The sequence below is a fragment of the Durio zibethinus genome, chromosome 10 (genome assembly GCF_047325235.1).
Source record: "Durio zibethinus cultivar Kanyao isolate XHJ-2024 chromosome 10, ASM4732523v1, whole genome shotgun sequence".
Lineage (NCBI taxonomy): Eukaryota > Viridiplantae > Streptophyta > Magnoliopsida > Malvales > Malvaceae > Durio > Durio zibethinus.
The window spans coordinates 27,947,458-27,973,718 of record NC_143171.1 but is presented as its reverse complement, the minus strand read 5'-3'; the positions used below and the strand labels follow the sequence as shown (position 1 = coordinate 27,973,718).

The window sequence follows — 26,261 nt, the reverse complement described above, 5'->3', positions numbered from 1 at the left end:
ACTAAATATCTTTTATATTTGTTCAAATTAATAAAAAAAAATTCCCCAAGATCAATTTTAAATGTAGATTTTATAAGCATTCAATATATTTTTCCTGGGAAGTTTTTTACAATTTAAATTATAAATAGAACAAATTCAAACTCGTCAGGTTATAAATTTCTTTTTTTTTTTTTAAGATCCAAATTTGATATATTTAAAGTGCAAGCAAAACAAATTTTCTTGAAGTTGTAATATATATTTTTGTCACATGGCCATTAAAGAATACGACTAAAATGGGTTTAATTTTCTTTATTGTGCATACTTTAACATCCAATTAATTTTGAAATGGGTGTACATGCGAACAATCTTTCTTTGTGGGACGAAACATAAAAATTTCAAAAGTCAAAGGTGTACATTGTAAATACGATAATATACGGAGACTACAGTATAAAAATAATCGGCTGTGGCGCCAACAAATTTGGGAATCATTAAAAGAGGTCCCACTTTCCAACCGTCACTGATCGAGATTCGTGATAATGCCAAAAAAGAATAAAATAATGAATTCGGCGGATCAGCACGTGATGAAAGTCGTGTTCAACTAAATGAATGGTCCTGATTAGCAGATTCAACTAAGATGGATAGTCTTGAAACGGGGTTATCACAGTATAAAAAAATCTTGTCGGTATGTTAATTTCAATAATAATTTGTCTATTTTTTTATTCAATTTTTTAAAAATATCTCAAAATTATATATTTTTTAATATCTAAAATTTTTATTTTGACATTAAAAGCCATAAAATCTTAATTCTATAAAAAAAAATTTAAATTTTAATATTAAATATATTAAAATTAATTGTTTTTTAATTTCATGAAAATCAATATCATTCAAATAATTTAAGATGGAGGGAGTATTAAAATTTAAAGTTTTAAAATCTTGAGGTTAAAATTTTTTGTGTTTTTATTAGATTAATTTATTAATTAAAAAAAATATATTAATTCATGTCAATCTTTTAATTCCATTAGTTAAATTTAAAATTTTAATGATATATTAAATAATTTTAAAATTTAAATTTAAATATTTTGAAGTTTGAATCTTGATCAAAACTTTATAATAAAAAATAGCTATTCTTTATAAGTGAATTTCATTCATTACAATTTATATCAATCACAAGTATTATTAGCATATTTAAATTTTTTATAAGTGATATATAAATTTCTATTAATTAATTAATTAATAATAATAGTAATACATATTTTATAATCTTAAATATATAAAAAAAATCCTTAAGCATGTGCTAAAGAATAATGGATAGGCTGGTTGTTGAGCACATTTTTTCAACCATAATTACAGATATGGGATGGGGTGGAAGAGTAGAGGATAACATGATAATATCAATTTTTAATTTATCTTTCGCTTTTGTTTATCAAAGCCTAACCAAATCTGCGATCTCTCCATCCACAAATAGTGCAATGCCACGTGATAAAGGCAATCCCATGACCTAATCGTAAGGATTTAAATTTTGACCTACCTTTCGTAATTTTCTTTTTATTTTTTATTTTTATAAAGAGATGATAATAAAAGAAAGAATTTAGCTATTGATATTTGAATTTTATATTTGTGTTAGTTATTATATCTTAAAGGCATGTAAATTTCTTTTTCCTTTTTAATAATATCTTGATAAATTTAATTCGTATATTCGTATCATAAAAATATTAAAATTTATATATTTTATATAAAAATTACATGTTATAATTTATATTAACATAAAAATATAAAATATATATTTTTAATTTTATTAAATTTATATATAATTATTATTAAAATTTTAAATTATATTATTTTTATATCATTTACTCGTATCATATTTATAACATATTATTATGTCATATTTTAAATTATTAGATTTATATATCAAATTCTAAGTATGAAAGAGATAAAAAGGGTCTTGGGTTTATAAGTCAAAGGTCTTCTTGTACCAAATAAATATGTTTTCGAGGTTCAAAGTATGGAGCAAGTAATATCAGAGACTTCATGATTCTTTTTTGATGTGAAACTTTCATGAAAAATACCAAGATCGGATCCAAATGAAAATTTCTCCCCTATTGGTGAAAGAGCTAAGATAATAAGAATGTTGTACAATTTGACCAGAAAAATGTCACGGATCCCACATTGAAAAGAGATGGAAATTGACTTCCACTTTATCAAAGGAGGAAGAAAGACATGATCGATTGACTAAATGAAAAATCCACACCTTTATTGCTCTCCACTTTATAGTTTATAACGTGTCCACATGCTAAAAGCCTAAAAGTGACTTGAGTTTATTGGGTCAGTAGTGCTCTTGATATCAAGACCATTGACCTACAGTTATAAGATCATCCTTTAGATTGAGGTGGTAACTAAACAAAGAAAGTTGAGTGCATGAATAGTTAAATAGAGAAATTAATTCACAAGATGAAAGCAAAAAACAAATAAAGATTAGATAGTCATCAGCCTTTCGGCCAAGCAAAATTTGGCCATGCCTTTTCCAGAAACTAAATCCAATAATTCATATATTTGTGCTATTAAAATTCATATATTCATATTATATTTTATATAAAAATATAAAATAATTTTTTTGATTTTATTAAATTTTCTTACTTTCATATCGTATTCATGTCGTATTACTATATTGTGTTTTAAATGATCAGGTCTAGCAAAAACAATTTGAGCAAAGCCCAGATAACTGGACTTAGGTTTGGGCATGTAATTATATACTTGACTTGGATGTTCTGGAAATAATGAAGCAGAGGAAGCAATTATGAAACTGTGTAAAGGAGCAAGGCTTAACGGAGAAAAATATTCACATCTGACTTTGCAAGTACTAACATCCTCCACAAATGGTTGCCATATGAAAAGAGTCACCTATTAAGACACCATTTAACAACTTTCTCCTTTGATCTGGCATTACAAACTGCTTGTTGAAGTCTAAGACTGTTGAGATCACATGTCGGAGCTCGCCTACAGTAGCAAGGCCAAGATTCGGTATCACTATGGAGACATGGATGGGGAATCACACCTCTCAAAATGGAACATAAGCGCGAAAAGGGAATAAGGAGCTCACTCTTGCAGTGATCAAATCACATTTTAAACCACTTTGGCTTGGCAGGTTTTTTCTCGGTAGGCTTTGTCTCTTGCACAAGAGGGGAGGGTACTGCACTGGCTGCAGCAGGTTCTGGGGCAGATTGATCTGGCTCTGGATGCTCAGCGATGACGTCCAAACCTTTCAAAGACATGATCTCATCTTGAAGGAAGGGGGCTGAATTTGCAGCTGCAGCATCATCACCTAAACATTTCAAAGTGACATTAGCCAGAGTGAATCACATTTTGAGTCAGAAAAGTCCATATATATGGAATTATGAGGGGGAAAATGTTAAGCATGGCACCCATTCAACGATAAAAACTATGTGGTTCAGTGAAAATTCTCAGGGAATTCTAAGACTAGGAAGTATTTAGTCAACAGCCTTACAATTAAGGCATGAAATTAAGCCAATGTTAAACATGCCAATAACAGACTAAAAATAGAAAATTTGGATATTAGGCATAGTAATGAGGACCATAAAGAAGAATGCGTCACAACAACTAGGCACCAGCATAACATAAGTGTGGCAATAGGGTCAAGAACCAATGTTGCGATACAACTGACAGTTAGAAAGATTAAATGCTGCATACATGTGAAAGCACATGCTAACCTTTTGGCAGATCATACGAAAAATACACAATTGCACCAGGAATGAAACCAGCAGAGAAAAAATCCTGTGTCATGTCCTTTATTTGCTTCTTAGGAGGAGTAGTATCTGAAAATGATAAGATGTTGGGTATTAAGTGCATGGGTTTCACAACCAACATCCAGCTGGTATTATATAACCAAAAGTGTTATACTGAAATATGCTTACACAAATAGAATGGTAAATCTGGTTGAGCAATCACTTTCGTGATGAAGTCAACCAAGCTCTGAATTGTCTCTGATGGATGAAATATGACCTCCAACGTATGGTTATCAGGAAAGCGAACCCTTATCACAGCCTGCACATGAATACATAAACTTAACAAAAAGTAAAAGCATACCAACCTACTCTAAGATGAACTACTCATTCTAGATAAAGTTCTCCCACCATTTGAATATAAGCACTCTAAACACATAAACAACTAAAAGATTCCCAAAAGGAGTAGCAACTATCAAGTACCTTTGTTATTCTTGATCTCCGTGCTGCCTCTTCTGCTTCTCGAATTTTTCGTGTCTTCAAGAACTTATCTGTTCACAATTTTATCCACTTTAAAAATTGTAAATATTTTTTAACAAAAATTTTCCAAATATCTTGGTTAGCGTGATTGTTTTACAAAATTGGCAATTATGCACAGCAAGAATGTGTACATACATGTCCTTTTCAGGACAGATAGCATGTCACAGTTATTTTGACACAACTGAACCCCAAAATCAACCAGTAAAAATATCTAAACCAAGCTAAAAGGATAGAATTGATTATGAGTTATGTTCATCAACAAAAGTACCTTCCTTTTTAGTTGCCATTAGTCGACAATAATCTTCTGCAGTGAACTCATAGAAGTCATCTGACTCCTCTGCCCACAAAATAAATAACATGGAATTTTATCATTTTACAAAATCAACTAACACTTCTAGCCAATAGGCAAGTTACAAGTCTGAAAATAAGTCTTGGCAGGTTGTACCAGTGTTGGACACTTCATTTTGTGTTGACAACAGTCCTGCAGTTTCAAAGACACGAATTTCTCGTCCAAATTTCTCTTTTGCAGCAACAAGCTTAGCCTAAAATCATTCAAAGGTAGTCAAAAAAAATAAATATATAGCATGTAGCAGTCTGCATACCACACAAGTTAGAGAAGTCTCAAATCAACAGTCCTAACGAATATTTTCACCAAAAATCATTGCACAAAAGAATGGAAAAGCAGTGTCTTTGCCACATATGAAGACCATACGACTAACAGTATACAACAGAATGCCGAGGTTATATCTAACATCCTCTTCTTAAGACCAGGATCATGAAGATTCAAAAAATGAAATAATTGAGATCTTTTCTTACATCTACATATCTCTTCTACAAACACCAGAGGACACACAAAATGCAGTTGAAATAAAAACAGAACTAAAAATTGGTAGACCAAATCAGAACAAATTTCCACAACATCATATGCAACTGATATTCATAAAATAAGGTTACTACAATAACAGTCACTGAAAGAATCATACCTAGTAAAAGAAAAAAACTTTCTAACAACAATTTCAACTAAAACCGAAAAGAAATGCTACTCACCAAATTTAGCTGTTGTTCTATTAGATGCTGCCATGATCAATTCATGAATCAAGAGAAAGAAACAAACCCAAGTGAAACAACACCAAGAGCAACCAGACCCATGATAGGAATCAATAATTAGAGCAAAAACCCAGATCAACCCATCATCAAAAACAAGAGTTTGAACTACAGAATTGAATCAATAAATTAAAAAGGATTAAAGAAAAAAAGGAAAGTACAGACAGACCTTGGCTGATGCAGCCTCCATGGAATCAATGCTCGTGAATCTTCTCCTCTTCAAAGGCTGTGGCCAAGAACCATCTACAATCATTAGCAGCAAATAAAAGTTTCAAGTTTCTTGTATTTCTTTTGGTGGGTTGCTTCTGTACGAGCTCCTGCTTGATTAGATAATTGCCTGTTCGGAATTTCTTTGTAATAGGTTTTTTTAACTTCAAAATTTTTTTACTGTTATTTCTACATATTTTATAAGCAGAAGCACGTGCTACAGTATTTGGCCCATGGGCTTTCCTATTTTATCGGACTCATTAAGAATATAAACATAATTTAGGCTTTGAATAGGCTTGGGCTACAGACGTTTTGGGTTTCGTTTTTGGGCTAATTAATATTTATATTAAGGATATTCATAATTCGATTTTAATCGAATTAATCAATCAAATCAATTTAATTTGATCAATTATTCGATTATTAAATTAATTTTAATTGGTTATCAAAAATAATTTTAAAAAAATGGTTATTTTTAGTTAATTTGATTCAAAAATCGAATTAATTAAAATATTATAAAACCTATAAATAAATGTAAAAATATATTAATTTATCCATTTCATTTCAAGTTATTAAAGTTTTTAATTTAATACTTTAGTGTTTAAATATTTTTGTTTGATAATTTTATTTAATTTGTTTCGCATGTGAAAAAATAATATTTTTAAATATAATTTAACTTTAATGTATTTTATTACTTGATTAACAAAAAAAATAACTAAACTGACTAAATTAATTTTGATCAATTAATTTTTTAATTTAAAAAATTTTGTTCGGTTAATGAAAATAAAATAACATAATTTAGTTGATTCAATTTTGAGTAATTTGATTTGAAATTAACCTAACTGACCGAATAAATACCCTTAATTTATACTATCTTTACAAGATCAAATGACATCAACTCAATTAAATAATTTACTTAAAAGTTAAAAATAAAATTAAGATTATTTATTTATTTTGATTTTTTTTATAAAAATATATTTAACAAAAAAAAAAAACTATTACATCCTATAGTAAATTTTTTTGATTCTACTAGTAAAATAAATATGATATTACATATCTTTAAGAAAGTAGAACATCTTATAATCTTTTAATTTCATTTGTAAAATAAAAAAAAATACTTTAATATATAAAAAAAATTTTGGAAAAAAAAAAACTACAATATTTTTACTCTCATGATTTTTTATTATTATTATCACAATTTTCACAATACACAAGGAATGACCAAATTGTATTATTAATGAAGGCATTGGCTCATGACTTTTTCCTTGCATATTTTCTTTACCTTTTTGGGCATATTGTTTATATATATATATATATATATTTATTTATTTATTTATTTAATTGAATTTTGTAACTCTTTTTTATGGGAGAATATGCCTATCATTACCAACCATGTTTTATGTTGATTATTATTATTTGTCAAATTAATCAAACATAAATCAAATTTATTCAATATAAAGCCTCATAATTTTATTGTTTTGAGCCAAATTGAAATAGCTTATGAGTGGTTTTCATGTTAAACATGAACATATTAATTGCAACCTAAATTTGAAAAGTGCTTTAATGAAACCCCTCTTTCTACTCATTCTTTTGCTTTCCAACAATGCATAAAGTGGCTCTCAAGCTAAGCAAAAATAAGTCAAAGTCATTGTCTTTCTCAAGCATAAATTTAAAATCAACAAAATTTCTTACCTTTATTATTTCAAAGTAAAATTTATATTTTCATTACGGCGGTGAGAATGAGATTAATTACATTATTATAAAAAAAAATTTACTAAAATTTTAATTCTTTGAATTGGAATTTATAAGTAAAAAAATTTTGATAAGGTAAATTTTTTATAAAATTATTAAATTTGAATTAATTCGAAAATAGATTATAAAGATGTACTTAATGAAATTTAAGAAACTTTTATTACTAAAAAAATGTATGTGATATTTCAAAATATATTACTTCCTTTGTCTCATTATATTTGTCCATTTGCATGTCTAAAAATTATGCTATTTTTTTTAACATTAATTTTTTTTATATTTTAAATTTAAATTTTTATGATTTTTTAAAATTTTTTAATATTAAAAATCATGAAATTTTAATTTTATAAAAAATTTAAAATTTAATATTAAATACATTAAAATCAGATTTGTTTCTTAAAATTTATAAAAATTAATATATAACAAACATTTTAAAAGGTAAAGAAATATTTGAATTCTTAAATTATATACATCAAGTTATGGTAATAAAAGAATGGCAACATTATCTATATTATTGTTTAGAGCAAATAATTACTTTTTGTTAAAAAAAAAAAAACTACAATTTGCAAAAAGAACAGAAACTTTAAAATGGCCCTACAAACCATGATAAAAGCAAACAACCTCCGTCCAAAAGAACCGAATGCCGCCACCTAAACTTTTTCAAAGCAGGACGGCAACGGTTTCACCCAGCGCACGTTAGCCTCACTTTTATTCCATCCCGCAGGAAGACATCAGCCTCGATACTTTTTTTTATTTATCAGTGGTGATAACGGTACGGATTATAAATTGAATTTAATTTGATTTTTAAATAATAAATAATATTATAAAATTTCTATCTTAAATTTAAATTTGAATATTTTTTAAATTAATTAGTTTTGAATCAAATTTTATTAATTTAATTTTTAAATTTAAATTTATTAATTTTTAGATATATTATTTTAATCAAAATTTTAATATATTTACATAAATTTATATATAAAATAATTATTTTATTTTTTAAAATTTTTTAAAAAATAAAAATATATAACACAGTTTGATTGGATTTTTTTTATTTTTTACATCTTAAATTAAAATTCAATCTAAATTTAATTAAAAAAATGAACTAAATTAAATATTATAATTTTAAATCAATTTTTCATTTTTTTCCCCTCTATTTACATGTGCATGTTAGCATCAACCCTGCCACTTTCTCTCTCCCAATTTCAAACGGCTAAACGACTCACATTATCCCTCCCCCGGTCCCATTCCAAATTTTCAAACAGAGCCCTCCAACTTTCTCAAAATTAAAATCAGACCCCGATTTAAAAATCCACCATTTCTAAATTTCCATTTTTTATCTTTTCTTTCTCAAGAAAAAAAGAAGATTTTCAGAAAGAGAGAGAGAGAGAGAGATGACAATGGATAGAGAGAAGGAGAGAGAGATAGAGCTCGAAAGCGCAATGTATACGAATTGCTTGCTTTTAGGTTTGGATCCGTCTATAATCGGACTCGGAGCGTCCAACGGAACCCCTCGGGTCGGACTCTTCCGTCATTCGAACCCTAAATTAGGCGAACAACTTCTTTACTTCATCCTCTCTTCTCTTCGTGGCCCCGCTCAATCGGCCAGGGTAATAATGAGTTGTTTCCGGTTCGGTTTATTTTTGATCTGGTCCATATTCGTTTTGAGTTTAGTTTTGCGTTTGGATCTTTCAGGATTTCGATAGAGTTTGGCCGATTTTTGACTCTGCGCAATCTCGTGATTTTCGAAAGGTATAATTTTCAATTTATTTGTTTTCGTTTTTGTTTTTGAGTTTCAGTGTTTTGTTTGAATTTTATTATTTATTGATAATTTAGGTTGTGCAAGGGATAATAAGTGAGCTGGAAGCACAAGGAGCTCTACCGAGGAGTAATTCGAGGGTTTCTTCGCTTGCTACTTGCTGTGGACCGAGGTAAGCTAGTTGATTTCTGTTTGGCTGCCAAGAAAATTCAAGAAAGTTAAGCAAAATAGAAAAGTGTTTTGATTAGCTTGCCTATTTTACTTAGTTCTATTTGTTTTAAGCTCATTCGAGTTACTGTTTTACTATATTTTGCCACTGAATATCATTGTAAGATTCAAAAATTTTGAATTGTTTTATTTAGGGGTAGGTTTTCATGGCTGATGAAATTTGTTAATTCGTAATTACATTTGTTTTTTTATGTGTATGGTTGTAGATTTGTTGAGCTTTTGTGGCAACTTTCATTGCATGCGTTGAGAGAGGTTCATAGAAGGACTTTTGCAGCAGATGTTGCTTCCAACCCATTGCCTGCGCCATTGACTGATGTTGCATTTTCACATGCTGCTACACTACTTCCTGTAACAAAGGTAATACTGCTCCGTAGGCTATTCATATTAAGTACAATTATGATTCCTTGTGTTGGACCTGTTCTATGATTTAGTTTCTCATATCATATTTCTCTTCATGCATACTTTCAGCATTAGTTTCAAAATACTTTTTTTGGTTGACCTTCCATGGCCATGAAGTAACATGCTTATTTTTAAACAGGCTAGAATAGCACTTGAACGGAGAAGATTTCTTAAAAATGCAGAAACAGCAGTGCAGAGACAGGCTATGTGGTCAAATTTGGCTCATGAAATGACTGCAGAGTTTCGTGGCCTTTGTGCTGAGGAGGTAAGAATATAATAGTTGATCACTTATTTGAACTCTTTTGAGTATTTATGTTAAATTATCAAATATAATCCCCTTGCCTCATTTCCTTTTTGGTGAGGGATGGCTTTGACTTAAATATCTTTAACTAATGTCTTTCCTTGGAAAACCTGGATCTTAGGCTTATTTGCAGCAAGAGCTGGAGAAACTACATGACTTGAGGAACAAAGTGAAGTTGGAAGGGGAGCTATGGGACAATCTTGTCTCTACTTCAAGTCAGAATTCTCATTTGGTTTCAAAGGCCACTCGGTTGTGGGAGTCTATATTATCTCGTAAAAGTAAGTACAAATGAATCAACTATGTTTGTTTATATCTTCATTAATTTGTTTGATTTTTGTAACCTCGATATTATCAACCTATACATCCAGGTCAGCACGAAGTTCTTGCTTCAGGCCCGATTGAGGATTTGATAGCTCATAGGGAGCATAGGTAATTTGCCACCACATGTCATTTCGGATGATGCATTTGCCACTCTAGCTCCCAATTTCGTCTATATCATTTTCCAGGTACCGCATCTCTGGATCGTCTTTGCTTGCAGCAATGGATCAGAGTTCTCAAGTTCCTTATTCAGATGTCTTATCCGTTCAGTCTGGTGATTTGGATGAGAAAGAGCAGAATAATGGATATCACACACAAGTCAATGAAGAGACACTTTCTCGGGTAGATGATAGAAGTGGAAGAGTCCATCAGACTGTTGATGTAGCAGAAATTATCAGACGTTGGACGCATGCATTACAACGCATTCATAAACACTCACTTCAGCTGGTATGCTTTTTTATTTTGTTTTTGTCAAGTCAGCTGTCTTAGCTTGTATTAGTACTTCATCAGTGAAATACTGAATTTCTCAATAGCTTAATGTCTGTATGGCACATTATTATGAATCTGATATTTGTTTAAAATTGTGGTATTGACCATGTAGATATTTTTCAACATTAAGTTGGAAGTTGGGGCAATGAAATTTATGCTGGGCATTCATCTATTTCTATGGGCAAAACCTTTATTAGATATAAGAAAAGGCCTTCACTTAAAATTTTTGATCTTTGGGGGATGTGAAGAAGACATTGGTTATGGTATATCAGAAATGACCAATTTTAGTTTGTGCTTTTCTAAAATGTATTTAAAAGGAATTTGGAAATTCAAAATTTATGATTCACGGTTTCATGGAATTATGGATTGCATGTTGCTAATTATCAGCATTTAAGGTTATAGCATGCAATAATGAATTGCTATTGCTTTGCAGTCAAAAGCTAATGATGGAGAGGGTCCTGATATTTTACGAAGTGCACATGATGGTGGCACAAGTGGCCACACTGAGTCATTAGCTGCAACTCTTGCTGAGCATCAGCAACACCTGGCTAGCTTTCAGGTAATGAGATAGCCACACTGTACATTAAGTAGTTACTTACAAACTCTAAGTAACATAATTTGAGCATAATTTTAAGGAATTTCTGTTTTCTAGTTTGGTTAACATCTGGGGCAGTTGTACATATCTTACGTATTTTATCTTTGTAAAGTAGGTTTTCACCGAATTAATTGTTGGGTTGAAGGTCTTAGAAGCATGATAGTACCTGTAAGTAGGTTGTTGAAGTCTGCAAAAACCTTAGATGTTGAAAGATCTGATTCCTTAATTTACTGTTTGCTTGGTATTTGTAAAGAATTTCGTGAGCACAGAGATGAAGATCCACCTTTTGACAGCCCAGAAATGGGAAATTCTCTTGACAGCCGCTAAAGGATGGTCAAATCATGATGATCTAGGACCTTAAAAATCTGGCAACTTATTTAGTTCATGAATGTTTTTGTTTAAATTGTTTGGCGATGTGAGAACTGACTGAATGGGAACATAGTTTGTTTTCATCTTTTGTGCTTTGCTTTGTACATGCATACTTGAGAGTTTACGGGTACACTTGCACATATATCTCTCCTAAACCATAAATTGCTTTTATGGTTTCTAAGTTAACTCTTAGGTCTTTTAGGCACCCCTTTGTCAACTCCTGATCTATTCTTACTTTCTAGAGGACCTGTTATAGAATTTTCTATTTTAAATTCTAATAATTTCAAGTGCAGGTGCTTGTTAACCAACTAAAGGAAGTTGCTCCAGCAACCCAGAAGTCAATATCAGAGTGTACAGAGAAAGTAAATAGCATTTCCTCCAACTTACCTTCTATGGCCAAACATCATGGTCAAGCCACCTCACCTATTCAAGCTCAGAGCAGTGGAATGACCTCGGTAAATGTTCAATCAGTGTTCCATGTCATGCAAATGTTGACACTATTTTGAAACTTTTAATATTTGTGTTTGTGGAACTTATGATTTATTTTTAAGATATTTTTTCTGGATTATGCAGGAAAGTGGCTCTGTTGACGTTGGTGATATTACTTCAAAAATGTCTACTGTTCAGCTTGACAAGATTTCAGCTAGTCCTCCAGCATTAAAGCTCCCACAGTTATTTAGTTTAACCCCAAATTCATCTGGAAAAGGTGGAAACATGCAAAAGCGACATGCTTTAGCTCCTCAGCCCAACCAAATTGAATCTTTTTCTGAAAGGAGCTTGGCGGACCAACCTCTAGCAAACAATTGCCTAGATAACCCTCCCCAAGGTTTACTGCTTTTCATGCTTCACTTGTCTCCCTACGTGTAACTAGCGGCTGGTTAAGTTTAATGCATTTCCTTTTATCAGTTGAAAGTGAATTGGTGATTTAACTCCTTTAGTGTAAGATTTGATTCTTGATTTCATGCTGCAGCTAGTGACAATTCTTATGTTCAGAACTTAAAGAGATCTGTTAGGCAAGCTGCACTGTCAATGCCATCCTGCAATTCAGAGTCATCAAGGGACAGTCAATCTGATGAAAGTTCTGAACACTTCTTTTTACCTGTTTCATCAACTAATTTTTCTCGTGGGGCACCCGAAAATAAAGTGGGCTTGATAAGGAGTAAGAGATTATTTTCAACTCAAACAGACAATTTCTTGCTCGATGGCCATGCCAGTGATGGTCCTCTAGGGAGTAACTATGATGATTTACCACACATGTTGAACAATCTGGACTCCCTTACTGAGTATGATCAAGTCAATGGATTTCTCTCAGCTGCTGCTTCAAGTTGTGCAGGTTCTGATGGCCAAAGGTCATTTTTTGACATGGAAGAAGTTCAGGATCAGGTCTTCTCCCCTCCTTTGCTAATGGACACATCCCTGTTAGCTGATGCTTATGAGGATTTACTCGGTATGTTGGTTTACTTGCAAACTTCTACTAGTATAAGGCATCCATGTAGACACTGTGCTATAAGTATATAATAGGATTCTTTAACATAATGTTTTGGTTTTGTTTATTCACTAATTATCACATCTACCAAATCAATACAATATTCCAGTGCTGCAAATGGAAATTCTACTATGATTTTGACTTTTGAGTAGAGTTCTATTCTTTTTTGTTTTCTACGTTCTTGTTGTGAATCATTTCTGATTTGGAGGTTTGTTTGTGCAGCTCCACTTTCAGAAACAGAAGCTGCCTTGATGGAGCATTGAGACTGGAGTTTGGACGATTCTGTTCGGCTGGTTTTGTTTTTGTTCCTTGGTGGGGATGTGCAGCACTTTCCCATTGATCGTTGAATGACACGATGCTTGTATGTACTTCCAGAGACAGGAAATGGTGGCAGCTGCCCTGACTGAAATCTCGAAGACTTCTTGATATTTTGTATCTAACACAAGTGTAAGAAAACTACTGAAATTATTTTACTGTCGTACTTTAAATTTGATCATTGTTCATACTCTGTATAACAAATGTTGAGGAGTTCTTCGGTGCTGACGGGTACTTTGCTAAGATCCCTCTTTGAACTTCCTTGATTGTTTTGATTCAATATGAAGATGGAACAAGATGTTCTAAGGTATTCTTTTTCCTCATATCGTTTTTAATGCGTAATTCAATAGATCTTGTTCTCTAATATTTGTGGACACTTTCATTCAAGCACAAAGTTGTAGATGACGTTCATCGCTTTCAAAAGAGATTTATTTGAATTGGTAAGGATTGTGTTTATGGCTTTAGCATTGATCTTTCTTTGCGTTTCAGATATGATATATTGACCATTTCTTTTCTTCTGTGCTTGAAGATGTGGACTTTCATTCTAGGTCATCAAGTTCAACGCGTGATGAGTGATTTGGATTTTGATCCTTTACCAGCTTCTTATTCATTGGATTTAACAGGTGAATTATTTCCGAAGTAAAATTAAAATGGAAAAAAAAATAAAAAAGAAAGCAAGAAAAGTAGCAAAAAATTATTTCATCAATGTAATTACATATATTTTAATAAAATAAGTTGCATCTTGAAAACAAAGAAGATTTATAATTGTTAAATTTTAAAATTATTGAATATTAATTTTTAAAAATAATTATATGAATCAATTGATGTAAATTTTGAATTCATCAATTATATTTATTTTTGAATGCGGATGTGTTTAAATTTTGTCTATATTAATCTCTTTGTAAGGGAGTAGCAATTTAAAACATAATATAATAATACAATACAAATATGATATGAAAAAAAAAACGAAAGTAATTTGATTTAAAGTTTTAATAATAGTTATATATAAATTTTATAAAATAAAAAAATATAATTTATATTTTTGTGTCTATATGTATAATATATAATTTTTGTTAAATATATGATATAAATACATAAATATTAATATTTTATATAATATAAATATATGAATAGTCAAGTTTTTGCATTTTTAGCAAGGATTGAAACTTGCTTAATGAAGAAATAAACTTTTTTTTTTCCATTTTCAACGGTATTAACCCACGCAGGTGTGTTTTATGCTTCTTTTGTACTCTCCTTTGACCTATCAAAATGAAGTAGAAAATCAATTTGACAAGTTTTATGAATATTTTGTCAATAAATCTTGTCAGAAAAAAAAGAAGAATTATGAACTCATAATTAAGTTGCAAGGAAGCCATCACCATGATTAATTCATTCTCACTTCACCTAAAATGTCTTTAATCACTGGGGTCAGTTGGCAACAGAAATTTAGTTGGTTTTACCGACGAAGCAAATAAGCAAGTTCCATTTATAGTAATATTCTATAAAATATTTTCAAAATATAAATATATCGAAAGTATGCCAATGTTAATACCATAAAAATATCAAAATTCATAAATATATTTACTAAAAATCCAAACATATAAATATAGCAACAAGAATAAAATATTATAATATTTTTCTCCTTTTTATTTAATAATTAAATTACAAGATAAAAGTGTTTTTACAAAATAAAAGCCAGACTTTATTTCAAATACTCTTTTTATTTTAGTTTTTATCTTTTTTTTAAATGTCTTAAAATTATGTATATTTTTAAATATCCAAAACTTTTATTTTTTTATATTTTAAATTATTTTATTTTTTTAATATTAAAAGTCATGAATCTTTAATTTATAAATTTTTTTTTAATGAAAGTCAACCCCGTTCAAATAATTTAAGACGAAGGAGTAATATTTAATTTAATTATCAAAATATTTACTTATTTAATTAACTAATATCTTTGCAAACTTTTATATATATTAAAAGAATGTATTGGTTTAAAAATATTTTTGGTGGTAAGCATTATTATATTTCAAGCTTTAAATTCAAGGAAAATTTTCCTTTTTTAAATAACGTTTGTGATACACTTGACAAGAAGCACGTGGGATCGTTTGCCGACCACAATGGACAACTGTGCCAAATCAAAGATGTTTGAAATGTAATCTATGAAGCTTTGGATGACAAACAGGCTACAACATCGATCTGTCAAGTCTTCAAAATTCCCATTCGCAGTCAAGTGGAGCGTGAGACACAACACCTCCATAAAACTGCTATCTATTTTTCATTTTTAACCTTCTCCTCAATCTCTCCGAAAGGGAAAAAAGGTAGGTTTTTGAAAAACTGTGAGGGGTGATTTAGTGAATTGGATTCCATCTTCATCCGGAGAAAATCAAAAGTGAAAAGTGTGAGCTTTGAGGTTGAAATGAAATTTTGCTAAGAAAGGTTAGTAAAGATCAAATCTTTACGAAGAAAAAGAAAACAGAAGTGGGATCAATTAGAACAATTATTTACCTTAAAAAAACAAAACATTGACGAATTAGTTAAAGTTTTGTTTGTTTGTTTGTTTTTTTTGGCTTATGTTCTTTTGGATAATTTTGTAGGTTGCTTTTGGTGGAAAATGCTGGTTGGGTTTTTAAGATCAAACCCAGATCTTGTTACCTTTTGATCTAGCTGAATGCTTTTGTTAATCTTTGGAAGCTGATGAAAACTAGAGTCCAGGAGACACAGGTGAATATTCTTTATCCCTTTATTTTTAAAGTAATTTAGGAAGAAAATTAAAGCTTTTTGAACTGAATTTTATGGTTTAGATTTTTATAACAATTGGGTATTTTTGTTTATTGGTTTAGGCATATATATATTTTTTAATTTGATATATATATATATATATGTATGTATATATATGTATAAGTCAAAATGATGCATGCTTTGCCACCAAAGCGGGGAAAAGAAGATGAACTTTATTGAGATTAGTTATTACTAATTGGGAATTTTGTTATAGTTGATTTGGGCCCTTTTTTTTTGTGTTTTAGATTATTTCAACATATGAAGTGAGTCGATGTTGCTGTTCAAGCAAACGAGGAATTTTCTTTGTTGGAATTGAGTTATAACTCATCTTAGTGAGGATGGAGTTGCATATTTATTGGTGGATTGACTCATCACTGGCTTTCAGTTTATGAGTTGACAGTTTTTGGCACCCAGGTTTTCCTTTCTTTGCATTTGATGGTGCATTTGCTTTGAAGGGTTTTCTTTTCATAACCAATTGTGAAGTGCATGAGAAGAGATTCCTGTTTAAGTTACGATGATCAAACAAATACTTAATAGACTCCCACGGAAACCATCTAAGTCAAATGACAATCGTGAGGGAGGAGGAACTTCTACCTCTTCAGCGAATGCTTCTACCAGTTCAAGAAACAGTGATTTATCTAGTAACCGCTATGCAAACTCAAGCAGTTCATCCTTTTCTGGCTTCAGTTCGACTCCGAATTCTGGGCTGAATCAAGGCAATAAGATTTCTCAAGTGGTGAATGCAAAGCTGAACGGGAATATGGTTGCTACTTCTTTTGAGGCATTGCCTAGTTTTAAAGATGTTCCAAATTCTGAGAAGCAGAACTTGTTTATCAGAAAACTGAACTTGTGTTGCATTGTGTTTGACTTCAGTGACCCATCAAAAAACCTCAAGGAGAAGGACCTCAAGCGGCAAACTTTGCTAGAGCTTGTGGATTATGTTTCATCTGCTAGTGGGAAATTTCCAGAGATTGTTATGCAGGAAATTGGAAAGATGGTTTCTGTAAATTTGTTTAGAGCACTTACCTCTCCGCCACGTGAGAAGAAAGTTTTAGAAGCATTTGATTTGGAAGAGGAGGAGCCCTCAATGGACCCTGCATGGACTCATTTGCAAGTTGTTTATGAATTACTCTTGAGGTTTGTGGCATCATCTGAGACAGATGCAAAATTGGCCAAGCGGTATATTGATCACTCTTTTGTTCTGAGGTTGTTAGATCTTTTTGATTCAGAGGACCCCAGAGAAAGGGAGTATCTGAAAACTGTTCTGCATCGCATCTATGGAAAGTTTATGGTCCATCGTCCATTCATCAGGAAAGCAATCAACAATATCTTTTACCGCTTTATTTTTGAAACTGAAAAACACAATGGAATTGCAGAGCTACTAGAAATACTGGGAAGTATAATCAATGGGTTTGCTTTGCCACTGAAGGAAGAACATAAGCTCTTTCTTGTTCGTGCATTGATACCACTTCACAAACCAAAATGCATATCCATGTACCACCAGCAGTTATCTTACTGCATTACTCAATTTGTGGAGAAAGACTGCAAGCTTGCTGATACTGTTATACGGGGTTTATTAAAGTATTGGCCAATTACAAATAGCTCAAAAGAAGTTATGTTCTTGGGTGAACTGGAGGAAGTTTTAGAAGCCACACAACCTGCTGAGTTTCAACGCTGCATGGTACCCTTATTCCGTCAGATAGGCCGTTGCTTGAGTAGTTCCCATTTTCAGGTAGGAATTTCGTCAGGTCACTACTTGCAACTTTCCTTTCTTTTCTTCTCTTTATGAAAGTTCCTTAAGAGAATATAACTAGATAAGTAAATCAAATTTAATCAAAGAGAGAAAGGTTTAATGGTTTAGATGAAGTGGTTTCATTAAAAGCAGTAGCAACTGGTTGACATGATTTTTTCTTTCTTTCTTGCCCTGTTCCTTCTGATTATCCCTTCTCCTGTTAGCATGATAAAATCTTGTATTATCATTTAAAAGAGTAACCTGAGGTGGGCTTAAGGTGGTTATGTGAACACATATGATTGAGACCAAATATTGCAGTATTAGATCCAAGAAAGGCAGTTGTGAACTCGTGATATAGGTCTAAAAGAAATAGGTTTACAGAGATAGGTCTAAAAGAAACTGATGCGTTGTGACAAAGTGTAATCTTTTACTGCTTTTACCCTTGTAAATTACATCCTTCATCTCATGGATTATATCTCGACTTTCAACTCGTGTTTTGTCTATCTGGACTCTGCCTCAAAAAAGTTTATGCTTTATCTCCAAAATTCAGGTTGGAACTTTATTGATGTGCACTGCCTAAGCTTCTTCTGCTTTTTCATCTCTTGAAGAGAGGAGAGAGAGAAAAATGTGTGCTTGGGTTGAACAAATAACTTGAAAACTTTGATGCTCATACTAACATTTAATTAAAGGAATTTGGACGTGTTGGACATGAAGAAAAACACAAGTCCCCAATTCTTCTTACTATTAAAGTAATTGTTCCACGACCCAACATGTTATGAGAAAGCTGTATTCTGTCAATGTTTACAAACTGCTGGATGACTACTACAACAACAAAAAAAACAAACTATGCATTTTTCCGCTAGATATGGTTGCCTAAATGGATCATATTGTGCGATCATGCTCTATTTAGGACCTCATTGTGAATGAACTCTATGAAACAAGTAACTGAAAATCCAGGTTGATATAATGGTTTGTGTTTGAAGTAATTAACTCTCTTGTCATAGGTTTGTGATGAAGAGGTGTTCACTATTAGAAAATCTCTGCATCACGATATCTGCTGGTATCTAGGGTACAAGATTTATATTTGTTTAGGAAATTTGATTGTAGTGTGTTAGTGTGTACTCATGAAAACCTGTAAATTTGACTGATATCCTCTTTTATTTTGTTGGTTTGATACACTTGTGCTGACATGAGGACAGATTTCCACTTTAGTTGTTTATCGCTATTGGGTGAATATCGCCATGGTGTTTGGCTTTACTGTCTAAAGATGTCCAGATATCGTTGCTAGATTTGAACTTTTTAATAATAGTTGTAGTTACGATGTGAAACTGCATCTAATCAGTTATGCTAGTATTGTATATGCATACATTTATTTGAAGAACTAGCATTTACAATGTACAAAGATGATGTGCTACTTTTCTTGCTATCGTTCTCTTTATGTCTCTTTTAAAACTTCAATAATTTGTTGGTAGGTGGCAGAGAGGGCTTTGTTCATATGGAACAATGATCATATCGAGAACCTAATAAAACAGAATCGGAAAGTTATACTTCCAATTATCTTCCCTTCCTTGGAAAGGAATGCAAGAAACCACTGGAATCAGGCAGTGCAGAGCTTGACTCTAAATGTCCGCAAGCTTTTCTCTGACACTGACTCCGAGCTGTTTGAGGAGTGCTTGCATAAGTTTCAGGAAGACGAAGCACAAGAAAGTGAGGTTAAATCAAAACGTGAGGCCACATGGAAACGATTAGAAGAGATTGCTGCAATGAAAGCTGCAAGCAATGAACCAGTCCTCGTCTCCCCAAAAATAACTATTCGCAAGCCATCTGGCTAGGACAAGAGATTGCCATTGTAGTTGCCGATGTTCTATTCCGAGATCGGTTTGCAAACCATAGGTTGGTGGACATGGTGAGATAAAGATGATGATAAAGCTGAGTTTATCATTGTATCAACTGTTCACATTCTGAATGGATGGTTTGCTTGATTTTAATGTCGCAGGGTTGATCAAGATTGCTGCTATGTGGGGTAAATCCAAGCCCCTTTTGCTCATATATATGCTTAGAATGTATATAATGGATTGGGGACAAAAAAAAAACAAACGAGTTTGGCTTGTAAAGCATTAATGGTGACATCTTTTCCATTGATAATCCTTTAATGGTGACAAGAAAGCATGAATTCCACATCTTTTTGGATCAGTGTTCCTATTATAATGTTGAGTTACTTATGGTTTTTTGCATTTAACAACAGCCCTGTTTAACCTTGAAAAGCACTTCGATGGCTGCATTGTATCATGTGTTGATTCAAAGCATTTTCTATTTTTCAATGGGCTTTAATAACACCAAATTTGAATTAGGGTTTAGAAAAATTATCGAGAAAATCGAAAATCGATTTGAATTGTAATGCTTAGATCAATTTGAATTAAATTTTTTATTCAATTTAAATTAAATTTAGTTATTAAATATATATATTAAAATTTAATCAGATTTTGAATTGAAAAATAAAAAATCGAATTGAATTATATAATTTTATTAATATTTATACATATTGTAAATTTTTATAAAATAAACATAATTATATCTAAATTTATAAATTATATTAAAATAATATATAAGAAATTAAAAATTAAATTAAAAAAAATGATAAATTAAATTAATAAAATTTGATTTAGATCAATTTAAAAAAAATTGATTTGAATTTAGATATTTTAAAATTTTATAATATTATATTTTATCCAAAAAATTAAATTAAATATGATTCAAACTATTATCATTTTTAATTTAAACTAATCATTGATTGTCTTATTTGACTAAAAAAATTAAATGTAAATGTAAATATTTGTGTCATTAATATATTCATTAAGATCCACAAAGCTTCAATCATAAATAATGAGGAAAATTACTAATGAGGGAGGAACCATTGTTTAATTAGTTATGTTTTTATTTCCCTAGTCAATTTTAACACAACGAAGAACTTCAATTATTTACCACACCCAAATTCCATACATTTCCATGCTTCCAATTCTTGTACCTCCCACTTCTTAGGACAACATGTCAAAAAGGTACAACTATTAATCATGTTGCAGATGGTTTCACTGAAATCATCATAGAGTATAGAAACCTATCAAGAAAAACACAGACAGCTTAATAAAATTGCTGCTTGTATGTCATGTAACCCCATCAACCCCTTTCCGTATGTTGCTTGCTTTATCTTTACTTCTATCTGATTTGCATTGAAAAAAACATCAGATTTGAAGCCAAAGTCCCCCAGATTTTAAAAACCTAATCACCCAATTTCCACGTGAATCTTCAATTATAATTAACCATGTCAAGTTTCAAACTTTTCCTCTCCAAAACCATGATTTTACAACAATCTTAAAAAAAAAAAAAATCAGACTTTGAAGCAAGAAGAGAGAAAAAAGCTTCATCTTTATTTTTGGTTTCTGCAAATCCATCAAGAATATCCCAGAAAAATCAAAACCCAGAATTCTTTGTTCAACACAAAAACATTAAAGAGATTTTTTTTTTCTTTTGTAAAAGAGAAAATTTTTTAAGGGAAATGCCAAGCGTAGCTGTAAAATTATACAGTGTATTCTTCAAGTTCCTCTTGAAGCACCGTTTGCAGAACCGGATCCAAACCCCTCTCGACGAATCCTCCAATCCATACGGTGTCACGACCCGACCCGAAGAATCCGTTTCCGCCTCCAACCCTTCTTTCACCGACGGTGTCGCCACCAAAGATATCCACATCGACCCATTCACTGCCCTTTCTATTCGGATCTTCCTCCCCGAATCGTCCCTTTCTCCTCCCGAACAACCCGAGCCGAAATCCAAGCCCAGATCGTTCCAGCAAGACGACCCCAATTCCCTTAATCGCCGGAGGAATAGTTATGGCCCGCCTGATATTGGAGCCCCGAGAGATGATCCGAGAAGAAGCAGTTTTGAAGGGTTAAATTTAAGATCCAACAATAGTGTTTATCAAGGTTATTCACCATTAGTTCAAAATTGTCGAAAATTGCCGATAATATTACAGTTTCACGGCGGCGGTTGGGTGAGTGGCAGCAATGACTCGGTGGCTAACGATTTTTTTTGTCGGAGAATATCGAGATTGTGTGATGTTGTAGTCGTGGCGGTTGGTTATAGGTTGGCTCCGGAGAATAAGTATCCGGCGGCGTTTGAGGATGGATTGAAGGTGTTGAATTGGTTAGGAAAGCAAGCGAATTTAGCTGAGTGTAGTAAGTCGATGGGGAGTGGGGCGCGTGGGGTTGGAGCAGAGTTTACCAAGGCTGAAGTTCAGAGACATATTGTGGATGCTTTCGGGGCTTCTATGGTTGAGCCGTGGTTGGCAGCTCATGGAGATCCATCAAGGTTGCTATTCCTATATGAAGTTTTGCTTGTATTTATTTTCGCTACTGAATTGATTTAGTTGAAAATGTTGGAGAGAGTTAAGTGTAATTTGATCATGGCATAATGGGATGCTGCAATCTTTGATTTTGTTTGTTGTTTTTGTTAGATTTCTTGTGATTGATATGTTTTTGACTGGAGATATGATGTGCATTGGTTGTATTTGATTTTGTTAAGGATAGGGGCTAGCAAATGCAATTTGATCCGCGAATGTTAAGCTTAAATTCGTTCAGTGTCGGTAGATGCAATGTAGGTAAAATTTTGATCTTAATTGGTTTTATGTTTGTTACAATGATTGGATGTAGATTTGGTATGCACTTTATTTGGTTGAGATGGTTGGGAATTAGGAAGTGCATCTTGATTAGGGAAATGTGACTTGTAAGCTTGAATTTGTATGATTTGATTAGATAGATATAGGTCGAAGGAATACTTGTGAATGAGGTTTAGATTGTTAAAAGTAATTTAGTTTGGATAACTTGTGATTGTGCTCTCATTTGAATTGTATAATTGGGCAATAAGTTTTTGACATACAAAGTCTGTCAAAATCTGATTGCTCTTTCTGGTGGTAGAGGCTTCGGAAGTTGTCATTCTGTATTCTACTACAGGATGAATTTTTGGAAACCATATTAGTCAATCTCTGAGCCTGAAATTTCCTGGAAAGTTTCTACAGCTTAGTCTTTTGTGTTTTGAGTACCACGACCTCCTCATCATTCAACACAGTTCAATATTTCAATTTCTTTCATGTTTTCCAAATATTTCACATCATGCTCTCAACATTGAAATAAAAAATGTATATCTCAAGCATTTCTCTTCTCTTCACTTTGTTTCATTTCGGTTTCAAATTTGATTGCCTAAGATGTCCTTGAGATATACATTTTCTTCATGCTTTCCCTTGGTTCTAGCATGTGTACCTATTTTGTTAGCAGTGATTGAAGTTTGTGGCATGGAGGTCCCTTATTGACATCTTAGATGGTAAAAAAGTATGCATGCATCATTTTCTATGCTATTTGAGGGTAAAAAAAATTTGGTTTGATGTTCCCTTGCAGCAAGTTAGCTTATTTTCTAGCTGTATTTTGTCTGAAGGATGTCCCTAGTGCTAGTGGTTTAACCAAAGTGTCAGAAAGAGAATGTATGCTTTAAGAATCTATTATTAGGTTTTGTCTGGATTTATTTCTTCCATTAGGTTAGTTACTGATTGCTGAATTGCTTATCTTATGGACCTTTATGAGTAGTAGTTATGATGCTTACAAGGCTTTAATGTTTTTTATCCTCTCATACCGTTCATGCATTTGAGGCTTCTCGGATTGTGAGCAGATTCATATCTCTGCTTGCCTGAACATAATTTTTAATTCTTGTTAAGCAACTTATGCCCAAGGTTTTCTAATTTACATTGTATCATGTAGTGTCTTACATTTCACATTTTATGATCAAAGGCCTTTGAGAGACTATGTGGCAAGAGTTTAAGTTAGCGCTTAATAACTTGTTGACAATTGATTGTATCGTGTTCTTTTTTGTACCTCAAGCGTGATCAACAAACTTCTGGATTATAATCTCTGATATTAGTTGAGTATACGGTTGTCATGTCGAACAGAAGCGTGCAAAGAATATTGAGTCAACCTGGAAATCACACTTTGAGCGAGGTAGAATTGAGGTTGGGGAAGAATAGATCTGAAGGAGCCCAAGTTTGATATCATGCGAGACATTTGGATGAGATAAAATGTTGGCAAATCATGTTTAATAGTTAAGCTGTAAAATTGCTGGTTCTTAGTACTTTTTCTAATATATAGATCCTTCACTTCTATCTTGTGTAAAAATTTTGTATTGCTATTTTTCCTAATCTATAATTGTGATATCGTTTAAGCAGATGTGTTCTACTTGGGGTGAGCTGTGGAGCAAACATTGCAGATTATGTGGCTCGCAAAGCTGTTGAGGCAGGCAGGCTTCTGGATCCTGTCAAGGTTGTAGCACAGGTCCTAATGTACCCATTCTTCATTGGAAATGTTCCCACGCAGTCCGAAATAAAGCTGGCAAACTCCTACTTCTATGACAAGGCAATGTGCCTACTTGCATGGAAACTGTTTCTACCCGAGGAAGAGTTCAGCCTGGACCACCCAGCTGCCAATCCACTCATTCCGGACAGGGGCCCACCTCTGAAGCTCATGCCCCCAACACTGACAGTTGTAGCAGAACATGACTGGATGAGAGACCGGGCGATTGCTTACTCAGAGGCACTTCGGAAGGTAAATGTTGATGCACCTGTTCTTGAGTATAAGGATGCAGTTCATGAATTTGCAACCCTTGACATGCTTCTAAAGACCCCTCAGGCTCAGGCCTGTGCTGAGGACATTGCCATCTGGGTTAAGAAGTACATCTCATTTCGAGGTCATGAGTTCTCTTATTAAGTGGGAGGTTTCAAATGTGGAAAAAGATTTGCAGCAGAGCATCATCCACCAGCATCATTTTCTGTTTATTCAGTTGAAAAAGAGAATGATGCAAGGTTACCATCCACAGGACTGGGATAATTTATTGCATTTGTTCTTCTTGCTAATCCATCACCAGGCTTGTACCTCAGTTTCCAAGTTTATCCCATGTCCTGTTCTGTTCTTTTTGTAAGATATAGTAACTTTTCTGATAGTAGATTAGTGAGCTGTGAGTTGAGGTTATTTTTGAGTGCTGCACACCAGAATGGGATGTTGTCAGTAACATTTTTTTCCTGTGAATTAAAATTTACTTTTTTTTAATACAACTGAAGTCACAGTTTGAAAATAGAAAGGGTTACAGATGTTAAGATTTGTATTTTAAACTTGTTGAATGTCACTTTTTAAAGGATAATTATACGAATCAACTGAGTTAAACACCGAGTAATGCTTGACAACTTCCCCAGCAACCATCAAACTTGTGGCTCTTTGTTATTTAACTTTTGTCTGATTGGAAGATGGGAAAAATTGGAGAGATCAAAACATTTTTGAATCTTGGCTTCACAAATTGTTTCAAGAGAAGAGAAGATAATATAATCTAATCTCCAAATTAGCCTGTGAGCTATTTTTGTAAAATCGGCTGATTCATTAAGGATAAGAACATTTTGACTATATCGATGCTGGGAATATTTTGGTAGGCAGACAAGAAGTTAAACTCCAAATTTCTGCTTATCCTCATTGGCAGAATCTTTTTGTGCATTCCAATGCTTAGTTGTTTTTGTTTTGCCCAATGTCTCTCATTGTTGACAAGACAATAATTTATTTCAATATCTGTCAGTTTCTATCAAGAAAAGGAGTCGAGGGCTCCCCATTTCCAGTATAAATTCCTGTTGCTTGTCAATGGAATTCCTCGGGCATTGTTGCATCATTTCATTTACAAAGCTTTGCCTCAATCCACAATTCTGTCAGGGCCCCTGATAGAATCAGGAATGATGGTGAAGCTGAAGGTGCATTTACAAAACTGAAAATGTTTCACAAGAAATGGATTGGGTTTCTTTTTATCTGTTTCTTAGTGTTTACATCTTCAAGCAAGCATCCTCTGGTTAATATGCCCCACTGTTGGAAGCACATTTGAGGGAGGGAGAGTTAAAAAGAGCATTTCACTCTTAAATTACGTAAGAATCTGTTACTTATAAATGTGGGTTTCATACAAAATTTCATGCATTTTACGTAATTCTGAATGCTCCTCCAGAACGAGTTAACTGTGGAGAATGAAATGAAAGCCCAAAGTGAAGCCTCCTCAGAGCTCAGGTGGATGAACCATTCCTATCAACCAGGCGTTTGCCGTGCATGATTGCAAA

The 26,261-nt window shown here is 32.4% G+C and overlaps 4 protein-coding genes across 10 annotated transcripts; 3 read left to right on the top strand and 1 right to left on the bottom strand.

Annotated features, from left to right (window-relative positions):
- Positions 1-2,774: 2,774 nt before the first annotated feature.
- On the bottom strand, positions 2,775-5,738 carry LOC111293005 (plant UBX domain-containing protein 1-like). Of its 4 annotated transcripts, XM_022885683.2 has the most exons (9): positions 5,533-5,730; positions 5,307-5,333; positions 4,705-4,801; positions 4,528-4,596; positions 4,203-4,270; positions 3,912-4,041; positions 3,708-3,812; positions 3,080-3,301; positions 2,775-2,976 (listed from the first exon to the last, which is right to left on the bottom strand). In XM_022885683.2, the coding sequence occupies exons 1-8, from the start codon at positions 5,614-5,616 to the stop codon at positions 3,096-3,098; spliced, it is 786 nt and encodes a 261-aa protein (XP_022741418.1). In that variant the 5' UTR covers positions 5,617-5,730; the 3' UTR covers positions 2,775-2,976; positions 3,080-3,095. The 4 variants fall into 4 exon arrangements, with proteins under 4 accessions (XP_022741418.1, XP_089623240.1, XP_022741415.1 ...); XM_089767114.1 differs by lacking the exon at positions 5,307-5,333 and having other exon boundaries at positions 5,533-5,738; XM_022885680.2 differs by having other exon boundaries at positions 2,775-3,301.
- A 2,913-nt stretch (positions 5,739-8,651) lies between these two features.
- LOC111292591 (AUGMIN subunit 6-like) lies at positions 8,652-13,882 on the top strand. The gene is made up of 13 exons (XM_022885032.2): positions 8,652-8,923; positions 9,009-9,065; positions 9,150-9,244; positions 9,507-9,657; positions 9,839-9,964; positions 10,122-10,278; positions 10,369-10,429; positions 10,507-10,765; positions 11,241-11,366; positions 12,065-12,226; positions 12,345-12,597; positions 12,742-13,218; positions 13,480-13,882. Exons 1-13 carry the CDS (start codon positions 8,708-8,710, stop codon positions 13,518-13,520), a joined length of 2,181 nt encoding a protein of 726 aa, XP_022740767.2. The 5' UTR covers positions 8,652-8,707; the 3' UTR covers positions 13,521-13,882.
- Positions 13,883-15,664: 1,782 nt separating this feature from the next.
- Positions 15,665-20,265, top strand: LOC111293026 (serine/threonine protein phosphatase 2A 59 kDa regulatory subunit B' eta isoform-like). 4 transcript variants are annotated; one of them, XM_022885727.2, is made up of 4 exons: positions 15,665-15,893; positions 16,170-16,296; positions 16,599-18,085; positions 19,558-20,265. In XM_022885727.2, the coding sequence occupies exons 3-4, from the start codon at positions 16,868-16,870 to the stop codon at positions 19,915-19,917; spliced, it is 1,578 nt and encodes a 525-aa protein (XP_022741462.2). In that variant the 5' UTR covers positions 15,665-15,893; positions 16,170-16,296; positions 16,599-16,867; the 3' UTR covers positions 19,918-20,265. The 4 variants fall into 4 exon arrangements, with proteins under 4 accessions (XP_022741462.2, XP_022741460.2, XP_089623239.1 ...); XM_022885725.2 differs by having other exon boundaries at positions 15,665-16,011; XM_089767113.1 differs by having other exon boundaries at positions 15,883-15,985.
- Positions 20,266-21,142: 877 nt separating this feature from the next.
- Positions 21,143-25,222, top strand: LOC111293028 (putative carboxylesterase 11). Its single transcript, XM_022885728.2, has 2 exons — positions 21,143-22,447; positions 24,348-25,222. The coding sequence occupies exons 1-2, from the start codon at positions 21,639-21,641 to the stop codon at positions 24,883-24,885; spliced, it is 1,347 nt and encodes a 448-aa protein (XP_022741463.2). The 5' UTR covers positions 21,143-21,638; the 3' UTR covers positions 24,886-25,222.
- Positions 25,223-26,261: the final 1,039 nt, after the last annotated feature.

Excerpts from the sequence above, each read along its gene's own strand:
- LOC111293005 (XM_022885680.2), bottom strand. The coding sequence starts at position 5,616 with ATGATTGTAGATGGTTCTTGGCCACAGCCTTTGAAGAGGAGAAGATTC. Across the intron at positions 4,802-5,306 it reads TAGAACAACAGCTAAATTTG|GCTAAGCTTGTTGCTGCAAA; the intron begins GTGAGTAGCATT and ends GAATGATTTTAG. Across the intron at positions 4,042-4,202 it reads GGAGATCAAGAATAACAAAG|GCTGTGATAAGGGTTCGCTT; the intron begins GTACTTGATAGT and ends ATTCATGTGCAG.
- LOC111292591 (XM_022885032.2), top strand. The coding sequence starts at position 8,708 with ATGACAATGGATAGAGAGAAGGAGAGAGAGATAGAGCTCGAAAGCGCA. Across the intron at positions 9,245-9,506 it reads GCTACTTGCTGTGGACCGAG|ATTTGTTGAGCTTTTGTGGC; the intron begins GTAAGCTAGTTG and ends GTATGGTTGTAG. Across the intron at positions 12,598-12,741 it reads CCTAGATAACCCTCCCCAAG|CTAGTGACAATTCTTATGTT; the intron begins GTTTACTGCTTT and ends TTCATGCTGCAG.
- LOC111293026 (XM_022885727.2), top strand. The coding sequence starts at position 16,868 with ATGATCAAACAAATACTTAATAGACTCCCACGGAAACCATCTAAGTCA. Across the intron at positions 18,086-19,557 it reads TGAGTAGTTCCCATTTTCAG|GTGGCAGAGAGGGCTTTGTT; the intron begins GTAGGAATTTCG and ends ATTTGTTGGTAG.
- LOC111293028 (XM_022885728.2), top strand. The coding sequence starts at position 21,639 with ATGCCAAGCGTAGCTGTAAAATTATACAGTGTATTCTTCAAGTTCCTC. Across the intron at positions 22,448-24,347 it reads GCTCATGGAGATCCATCAAG|ATGTGTTCTACTTGGGGTGA; the intron begins GTTGCTATTCCT and ends TCGTTTAAGCAG.